Genomic DNA, 10,826 nt, shown 5'->3' on the forward strand with positions numbered 1-10,826 from the left:
TCGAAAAGACAGTATTATACCAACCAATTACATAACTGCAAAAATGATGCACAAAAAATGTGGCGCATAATGAAAGAGGTGATAGGAAAAAAAAACATAAGCGCTACTGAACTTCCCAAAAAACTCATTATAAATAATTGTGAAATTACTAATGAAACGTTAATTTCTAATTCTTTCAATCATGAGTTTGTTAATACAGGCCCGAGTTTGGCTTCCAAAGTAAAAAACAGCAAAACTAGCTTCGAGTCATATTTGACCTCTAATAATGATCTCATGGAAAATAATAAGTTATCTGAACAAGAACTACTTGAAGCTGTAAATTTATTAAAATCAAATAAAGGTAATGGAGTTGATGATGTAAGTAGCAATATAATAATTAAATCAATATTTTATTTAAAAACTCCGCTTTTGCACATTTTCAGTCTTTCTTTAGAACAAGGTATCTTTCCTGACAAACTAAAAGTGGCCAGGGTGACACCAGTTCTAAAATCTGGAGATGCAACTTGTGTCGCAAATTACAGACCTATTTCAATACTACCATGTTTTTCAAAAATACTAGAACATATTATGTATAAAAGATTGTACCATTTCTTAGATATTAATAACATCCTTTATAATAAACAATTCGGACTCAAAAACGGTCACTCCACTGATCAGGCAATTGCCTATCTTGTTCACGATATTCTGAAATCTTTTGATGAAAATAAATATACTTTAGGCCTGTTTATTGATCTCAGTAAGGCTTTTGACACTGTAAATCATAATATTTTATTAACCAAACTTAAAAACTATGGTATTAAACACTCGAACTTTAAATGGTTTAAAAGCTACCTGTCAAATAGACAGCAATACATTTCTCATAATTGCAGTAAAACTAACAATATGAATATAACTTGTGGAGTACCTCAAGGCTCTATATTAGGACCGCTCTTATTTCTAATATATATCAACGACTTAAGTAAATCTTGTAATATATTAGACTCAATCTTGTTTGCAGATAATACTAATCTATTTTATGCTCACAATGACATAAAAATCTTATTTAAAACTGTAAACATAAAACTTCAATATCTTTCTAAATGGTTTAGAGCAAACAAATTATCTCTAAATGTAATAAAAACAAAATATACTTTTTTCCATCGCTATCATGAAAGAGACAAAATTCCATTAAAACTTCCAAATCTTTGTATTAACAATTATGAAATAAAAAGAGAGGTATCATTAAAATTTCTAGGCGTACTCCTGGACGAAAATGTAACTTGGAGATGTCAGATAAAATATATTGAAGGTAAAATATCAAGGAACATCGGCATGCTATATAGGGCAAAACCACTTTTAAATCTAAGTTGTTTAAAACTCTTATATTTCTCCTTTATTCATTCCTATCTTAATTACGCTAGCATTGCATGGTGTAGTACCAATAAAAATAAATTGAAAAAACTCTTTAATATGCAAAAACATGCTATTAGAATTATATCCAATAAAAGCCGCTATACACCCTCTCGACCCTTATTTATTAACTTAAATATACTAAATATCTACCAAATAAATATTTATCATCTCCTAATTTTTATGTTCAAAATTAAAAAAGTATCATTCCAAAAGTATTTAACCCGTTATTCAAAATAAAGGAAAACAAATATCTAACTAGATATTCAAATAACAGATATATACAGCCCAAAAGTTATTATGCAGCAACTGATTTTTCAATTTCAATAAGAGGACCAAAGGCATGGAATAAAATACTTTCAACTGAACTTAAAACTCTAACAATGCTTAATGAGTTTAAGACAAAACTAAGACAGCTATTAATAAAGAATGATTTACCACAAAACTATTTCTGAAATTACATTATGATTTATCTATCAAATACATGAAAAGTATATTAATTTTAGAAAAAGACTGAGTTAAATTTATTTATATCCTAATATATATATTTTTATTGTTTTTGTTTTTTGCTAAGCCTATAGCGCTTCTACCTAATTTTTCACTTTTTATTTTTTTTTATTTTTTTATTAATAGATGTTTTATTTATTATTTTACCACTTTTGTACATTTGTTTATTTTATAAATTTAACGAAGTTTCTTATTTTAAAATTAAACTTTATATTTACGGAATTTATAAAGGGGCTTGGTGATAAGACATATTTGTCTTCTTCTCGCCCCTGCTATATTTATATTATGTTAGTAAATTACGGAATGTATATTTTTAAACAGCAAAAAAAAAAAAAAAAAAAAAAAATTTTTTAAATTTTTTTTTTTTTTTTTTTTTTTTCTTTAAATTTTCACAACTACATATTAATTACAAATTTTTTACACTGCAATATTATAAAGAAACTGTACTTCCTAAACAAAAAAAAAATACATTTTACAAAATACCGTTAAGTATAGGAAGCAATAATTAGGTATGCTCTGACTTGATAAGAAGGGTTTTGTTGTTGTAGGGAACTCGTAGAAGACTGAGATTAGTCTTATCATCGAGAACCTTGAGGTATTGCGTAAAGCACACATATAAACAATGTGATTCTCATTAAAGAAATGTTTTACATGTTATTATTGCAAACTTTTTTTTCTTTTCTTTTTAATTGAACTATGTTTTGTGTTAGTGTTGAGGTTTATAATAATAATACAAGCTTTATTTGTTAAACAAAAATTTACATTTTCCATATGTATTTGATTGCTGATTATTTTAATTTGAGCGTAAATTTTGATTTACCATCAGAACTAGAACATTTCTAGGTAATTATCCATATTAAGAACATGATTTTTGAGTTTCGACTTTAAAGAAGTTATATTGCCTGGGAGAGAAATCGAGGTATAATTCGGAATTAATTTGTTGAATAAATATGGGCCACGATAAGAAATAGAAAATTGAGAACTTTTTTTTTTTTTCAGGGGTAAAATAAAGTTACCAGTTGCTCTTGTGTTAAATTTGTTGATATTAGATTGAAAGAAGTTTCCTGTGAATCGGCTTGGAACTAATCCTAGTTTGTATTTAAGCATGAACAAAATGTTAGCGTAGATATTAAATTGGTAAATGTTTAGTGCTTTCATTTCTTTTAATAGGGGTTTAGCGTGTGTCAGTTTGTTTTTATGATGTATTATTCTAGAAGCATGTTTTTGTCGTCGATAAAGAGGTATTAATTTTGTCTTGTGTGTGCTTCCCCAGGCTATGTTGGCATATGTGAGATAACTATGTATAAAGGAAAAGTAAAGAAGTTTTAGATTTTTTTGCGATAAAAATGGTCTAGCTTTAAAAAGTATACCAATACTTTTAGATATTTTAGTGTTGATGGCATTTATATGAGCTGTCCATAAAACATTTTCGTCAATAATCACACCAAGAAATTTAATTGTTTGGGTTCTTTCAATTTTTTTGTAGTCAATACTTAGTGCCGGTAGAATTGATGGTAGTTTGTTCTTCTGTTTCTTTGAGTGAAATAAAATATATTTAGTTTTTTGCGCGTTTAATGATAACTTGTTAGCACTGAACCATGTTTTAAGATGTTGAAGTTCAAAGTTGACTTTATCAAAGAGGTCATTGATAGAGGTAGATGAATAGAACAGATTGGTATCATCTGCAAACATTATACAATCGAGATTTGTAGAGGCTTTAGGAAGATCGTTAATGTAGATAAGGAATAATAAAGGTGCAAGAATAGATCCCTGGGGGACACCGCATTTGATTTTTAATAACTCCGTATTAGTGATACCGTTTATAATAACACATTGTTGCCTGTTATTTAAATAATTAGTATTAATAACTTAATATGTTTAAATGCGTTTTGAAAGCTTTGTTTTAAAACTTTATTTTAAAATGAAAAACCAACATTTTTTTTTTTTTTTTGTGGAGGTTGCATTTTAAAAAACGATAAGTTTTTCGAAGCCTCGAAAGTTTTTTTAGCATGTTTACTTTAGACACACTTTATTAAACTTATCAATACTATACAAATCAAATCCTATTGTCAAAGTAATGTATATCATATTGATACAGTTATGTTCGTAGTACATTTATTATTGTGAAAAAAAAAGAAAAAAGAAAATATATATACAAAATTATTACGTATCAGATTGATAAAAATAGAGAAGATGATAGAAAACATAATACTCCAATCAGAAATGAAAGTTGTTTGTCAGAAGAAAAGAAAACCCTAAAACAAACCAAAGAACAAAAGAAACTTATCACAAAAGATTAAAAAAGGGGAGAATTTAAAATTTACTTGCTTAGGAATAAAAAACAATGTCAAGTAAAAGCAGCACAACTTGACTTTGACAAATGATGATAATAAAAAAAGATGATCTTGTAAACTTTTGTTTAAATAAAAGTTTTGTATGAATCTTATAAATACGAGGTGTGTTCAAAAAACACCGGAAATTTTCGTTTTTTCGAAAAAATATTTATTTATTCGTCTGCATTAATGTTGGCTCCTTTAAAGTAGTCCCCATTTAATACTATGCACTTTTGCAAGTGCTTCTGCCAATCCTTGAAACACTTATCAAACTCAATATTTGGGATAGCCTTTAATTCATTTAGCAATGCGCTTTTAATGTCATCTAGGCTTGTGAAAGGTCAGTCTTATAAGGTTTTCTTCATTTTTGTGAGTAAGAAAAAGTCACACGGAGCCAAATCTAGTGAATATGGAGGTTAATGAATGACTACGGTGTTGTTTTTGGTCAAAAAATTACGAACAAGTAACGACGAGTGAGCAGGTGCATTATCGTTGTGCAAAAGCCATGAATTGTATTGCTATAAATCTGGACGTTTTTTTCGGATTGCTTCACGAAAACGTCGCGTAACTTCAAGGTAATACTCCTTATTAACCGTACGACCTTGTGATAAGAACTCCTGATGAATTACGCCATTATAGTCGAAGAAAACAGTAAGCAATACTTTTACCATTTGATCAAACTTGACTTGCTTTTTTTCGGTCTTGGTGATTCAGGGTGCTTCCATTGCAATAATTATGCTTTGATTTCGACGTCATAACCGTACACCTATGTTTCATCACCAGTTATGACCCTTTTAAGCAAACTTGGATCGTCGTTGACGTCATTTAGCAGCTCCTTAGCGATGTTCATGTAATTGCTTTTTTGGTCGAAGTTCATCAGTTTTGGAATGAATTTTGCTACCACTCGTTTTATGCCCAAAACATTTGAAAAAATGTTATGAAATGAGCCAATTGATATGCCAACTTCATCAGCAACTTCTCTTATTGTGACTCGGAAACGCTTATACCACTCGCAAACACGTGTTTTTTTATAGCAGACTCAACATAGGCTTTTTGTAACATTTCCCACACTTTGTTACCCTTTATTTCATTTTTTACACAAAATTTAATACAAATTCTTAGACACTTCAATTCTTCCATTTTTTAAAATCGTCGAGTTCATAAAAACTGTCCTACCGTCTAACTTCAAGTTTTGTAAAACTATACACATATTTATGTTAATAGTATGTAACAGGCTTAATTTCATGGATAGAATTTTGGTCATTCTTCTGATGAAAATTTATCCTAATAAAAACTTTATACACTAGTGTGTATTTGGTTGTCATGATATATACTTTTTTTATAATTTTACTTTTTTTAGATGTATTATATAATATACACTAATACCCTTCAGCTAAAGCATTTGTAGCCCTTAGGTATAGCAGTATTAAACATGTAAATAATGTTACTCATGTAAGATCAAAGCGCCTCAAGTCGGAAATCATAGTACCCCATTGAATGGGGTGCATTGATCTATTGCAAGGGTTGTTGTAATGTTGAAATATATCATGTTCATCAACTTTTTTTATTAAAACATTTGTTTTTACTTAAGGACAGATTGTTCTAGTTAAGTTTAGTAGTTAATAAGTTTTCATATCTACATCGGGTTGTTTGCAGTTTACAAAATACTGCTACGGCTATCGATGCGCCCGCATCTCCCCAACATTAAAATAATATTGATACATTAATATAATATTGATATAAACTTTAATACAAATTTTGGTATAATAACTTTTATATATATTTACTTTTCCAAACTATAATACCTAAAAAAAAAAAAATCAAACAAGATTTAGCATTTTTGGGTATAAAACTGCAAAAAAATTTTTTTTTCGCAGATTCCCTAAATTATTATTATTCTTATTATTATTCAGTGATCAAATACAAATACAATAATCTATTTATAATTTGATGAAGAGGTGCTACACCAGGCCCCTCTATGCTGACGAACATGGAGATACAGAAGCTACAGACAAAGCAGCAATTGTATCTATAAAGTTACTTTCTTATGTTGTTTTTGAAAGCGTTGATGGATTGAGCGTTCAACGCTTCTTGTGAAAGCGCATTCCATGGGGCGACAATTCTATTTGAAATAAAGTTATACCGCTCCTCGCAGTTTTTTACCATCTGACGTTCTAGTTTATGGTTATGACCTCTTAGAATATACTTATCTTTACTTTTTGAAATTTTTTGCGGTACGACAAAACTAACAAGCTCGAGTTTACGAGTGATTTTGAATTGCTAGATAAGATCTGCTCTTTTGCGGCGTTCTTCAAGAGTTGTTAAACCGAGCCGTTGGAGTCGATCTTCATAAGTCATGAGTTTAATAGTCGATATTGTTTTTGTTGCTCGATGTTGGACTTGCTCGAGAATGGCAATGTCTGATTTTAAATGCGGTGACCAGGCTTGTACAGCAAACTCAAGATGGGGGCGAATGTAAGTGAGATACAGAGTGCGCCATAAATAATATATATATATATATATATATATATATTTTTTTTTTTTTTTTTTTTTTTTTTTTTTTTTTTGCCGTTAAATAATACATGCAGTTTCGAAGCACATAAATAAAAATAAATATTGGCAGGGCAAGTAGAAGACTAATTTAGCCTTATCACCGAGCCCTATTCTCACGTGTTTACAAAAACCGTAATATTTAAATATCTATAGTTAACAAACTATTTATAAAAAAAAACAAAAATAAAAAAGTAAAATAGATCACACTTCCTTGTCATTTAAAGAAAAACTTAAAGAATAAAACTTTAAGGAAAGAGTAAGATCATTTTTTCAGAATAAGAAAAAATAAGATATAATCATTTATTTAAAAATTAAAAATTTAAAGTAAGATTTAAAAATAAAAAGTAAATAAATTAATATACACCATAGAAATAAAAAAAATAAATTAGTCAACTTCATAGAAATAACGTAAATAAATTAGCAAACGTCATAGAGGTAATACCATAATTAAGATAATAATAAAAAAAATGTTGATACACTCAGTGACATAATTTTGTATTAATTATTTTATGTATTTGAGTTTTAATTAAAAAAAACATTTAAAATCGGATATATTAAAATCCATAAGTAAGAATGCCTGTTTTGATTCATTTTTAAACTGCTCTATACTAGTTTTATGTGTATTTACAATTTTGGGAAACATTTTCCACAAGTAGGGTCCACGATAAAGAACTGAATATGAAGTTAGTTTTGAATTATATTTTGGGACAACAAAGTTGTTACTTGAAAATTTTGTTGGATATTTATGAACTATTTTGTCAAAATAGGATTGAAATATTTTAGGAGATAATCCTAAATTTGTTTTATACATGAACATTAAAACTTGGTGTAAGTTGATTTTATATATATTTAATGCTCCAAGTATACGCAGAAGAGGCTCACAAGGTAGCGTTCTATTAGCTCCAAAAATTATTCTGCACGCGTGTTTTTGTTTACAGTACAATTTTTTTAATTTTGTATGGTTTGTACTTGCCCATGCAATATTGCAGTAAGTTAAATAACAATGAATAAAAGAGAAATATAAACTTTTCAAAGAACTACTGCTTAAAAATGGTTTAGCCCTATATATCATTGCTAAACTTTTTGATATTTTATTTTCAATACTTTTTATATGTAAACTCCAACGAAAATGTTCATCTAAGATTACGCCTAGAAAGTTTACTGGGTTTTCTCTTTTAATGTTAGTGTTATTGATTATTAGATTAGGCAATTTGATGGGAATATTTTTTGATTTATTAACTTTGTGGAACAAAATAAATTTGGTTTTATCCACATTTAGAGAAAGTTTATTACTTTTGAACCACTCATTAACTTTCAATAATTGTTCGTTTGTTGTTTCAAATAGTGTATTAATATCACTCTGGGAGTAAAAAAGATTGGAGTCATCTGCAAAAAGAATACAATTTAATGGGTCTGTTGCTAAATTTAAATCATTAATATACACTAGGAACAACAGTGGTCCTAAAATAGAGCCCTGGGGAACCCCACAAGTTACGGCAGTCGGAAATGTTTTCTATCGGCCAAATAACTTTTGAACCAAAGTAAATTGTTATTTTTTATACCATAGTGTTCAAGTTTTTTTATTAGTATATTATGATTAACGGTATCGAAAGCTTTTGACAGATCAATGAAAACTCCCAAGGAAACGTAACGTATGAATGAAAACTCCTAAGGTAACGTAACGTAACGTAAGGTAACTGTAACGCCCACTAAACAAACGCAGTAGTGGTGTAGTGGTAGAGCGCTCGTTTCATAAGCGAGAGGTTCCGAGTTCGATTCCCACCACATCCCTGGTGGTACCGCGCTCAACTTGTTTCTCCGCGCAGCGGCCTTGTTCGTCAAGGTTCGTGTTTCGGAGTTATAGAGTTGAGAGAGGGTTATAACCACTATTAAGTAGCCTCCTCATCTGTAGTGGTCTTCTCGGCGTTGGGGAGGTGAATTACAAAAAAAAAAAAAAAAAAAGGTAAAGTAGTTACAACTGAATGCACTTGATATTTGATTTACTAGTTCAATCACTGCATGCTCCGTTGAATTTTTTTTTTTGAAACCAAATTGTTTTGAATACAGCATGTCGTTTTCTGATAAGTGATTAAAAAGTCAATTGTACATTATCCTCTCAAGTAATTTTGAAAAACAAGGTAAAATAGATATTGGCCTATAATTAGAAATATTTGAGTCATCTCCGGACTTAAATATCGGCGTGATTCGTGCAATTTTTAGCTTTTCAGGGACTATACCTGTTTTAAGTGAAAGATTAAATATGTGAAATAACGAGGGTTCTATTATATTATATACTGATTTTACAACATTAACGTTAATTTTATCAAATCCAGCACTTTTGTTAGTTTTAAGGCAAAAAAAGGCGGTTTGCAATTCAATTAGTTTTAAATTAGGTTCATCCATGACTTTATCGTAATTTTTTAAATAAGATTCAAATGGTGTTGAATTCAAAGGAATTTGTAATGCCAAATTCGGACCAGTATTAGTAAAGAAGCTGTTTAGTTTATCAGCAATAATTGATTTATCATAAATTGTGTTTTTATCAATTGTTATTTTTTTTGGCAGAATGTTTCTCGCATAAATATTTTTTCCTATTATTTCTTTAATTACACTCCATGTTTGTTTAGTGTTTCCGGTGGCTTTGCTCAATAGCTTTGCATAATAAAGCTTTTTTGAGTTCCTTTTTGTTTTTTCAAATATATTTTTATAATTTTTATATGTCATTTCGTTTTTATAAGTTTTTTTTTTCAAGTACTTATCATATAACTTTTGTTTTCTTTTTGAAGATTTTAGTAACCCGTTAGACATCCATGGAGTTAAAACAGTTTTGGTTTTTACAGTTATTTTTTTTTCAGGAAATGCTTTATCATATTGCTTGCAGAATTGATTTAAAAATAAATCATATGCGTTGTTAACGTCATGTGACTGCAATACCAAATTCCAATCAACGTTGTCTTTTAAAAGATTTTGAAATTTTTTTACCGAGTTTTCATTGATCTGTCGCCTAAATATAATGGATTGAGAAGGAATACTGTTAAATAATATATTGCTAGTAACTAGAAATGTTGGGAAATGATCTGATAAGTCAGTTTTGATTATGCCTGTGTAAAGACGGTTATTAAGATGGTTATTAGTTATTATATTATCAAGAAGTGTAGAAGAGTTGTTAGTCACTCTCATTGGCTTGTTTATTGACGGAATTAAATTATTTTGAAGAAGAGTATTAATAAAATTGTTAACATTATTATTTGAAGCATGGTTTATTAGGTCTATGTTAAAATCCCCAACTAAGTAGGCATGACTTCGGGTTTTGTTAATATTTGTTAAGAATGGTTTAAGATGAGTTTTAAATTTTTTTAAGCTAGAAGATGGAGGTCTATATGTGGCATTCATAATTATTTTTTTTGTGGTTTTATTTATTATTTCAATGCATAATGACTCACAATCTTTTTCATTTACACAGAGATCGTGACGTAAACTATAACTAATTGAGTTGTGAACAAAAATACATACACCCCCACCAACACCAAAACCACGTGGTTGATGAACTGATGAGTAATTAATTAGTTCAAATTGGGCATTTTTTTCACCACGCTTACACCAAGTTTCCGTTAGACAAATAATATATATATATATATATATATATATATATATATATATATATATATATATATATATATCTGTATAAAAATTTAATTTAAGTAAGTTTATTTAAAAAATTTTGCGATTAACTTTGCAATGAAATTTTTCTGCTATTATTATTATTTTTTTATAAATATCTTTCTTTTTTTCTTTTTAATTTATTGCAATCATTTTTACAAACCAAGAATATGCAGCTTTGCATAAAAGATCAATATAAAAAAATTCCTCTATGAAAAAACGTAAACATTATATCCTCTAGAGACTTTTTAACAAAGTGAAAACTTTAAAAAAAAAAACATGAATTTAATATAATAAACTTCTTAAAAAAAGAAACAACAAAATATTATATATATATCATAATGACATTATTCAGCTAGGTGTGCCTTCTTTATTGGTGTCTGA

General features: G+C 28.6%; 1 protein-coding gene across 1 annotated transcript; it reads right to left on the reverse strand.

Moving 5' to 3' along the window:
- Nucleotides 1-8,879: 8,879 nt before the first annotated feature.
- LOC136075894 (uncharacterized) lies at nt 8,880-10,175 on the reverse strand. The gene has a single exon (XM_065789336.1). It carries the CDS (start codon nt 10,173-10,175, stop codon nt 8,880-8,882), a length of 1,296 nt encoding a protein of 431 aa, XP_065645408.1.
- Nucleotides 10,176-10,826: the final 651 nt, after the last annotated feature.

Source organism: Hydra vulgaris, chromosome 02 (genome assembly GCF_038396675.1).
Source record: "Hydra vulgaris chromosome 02, alternate assembly HydraT2T_AEP".
Lineage (NCBI taxonomy): Eukaryota > Metazoa > Cnidaria > Hydrozoa > Anthoathecata > Hydridae > Hydra > Hydra vulgaris.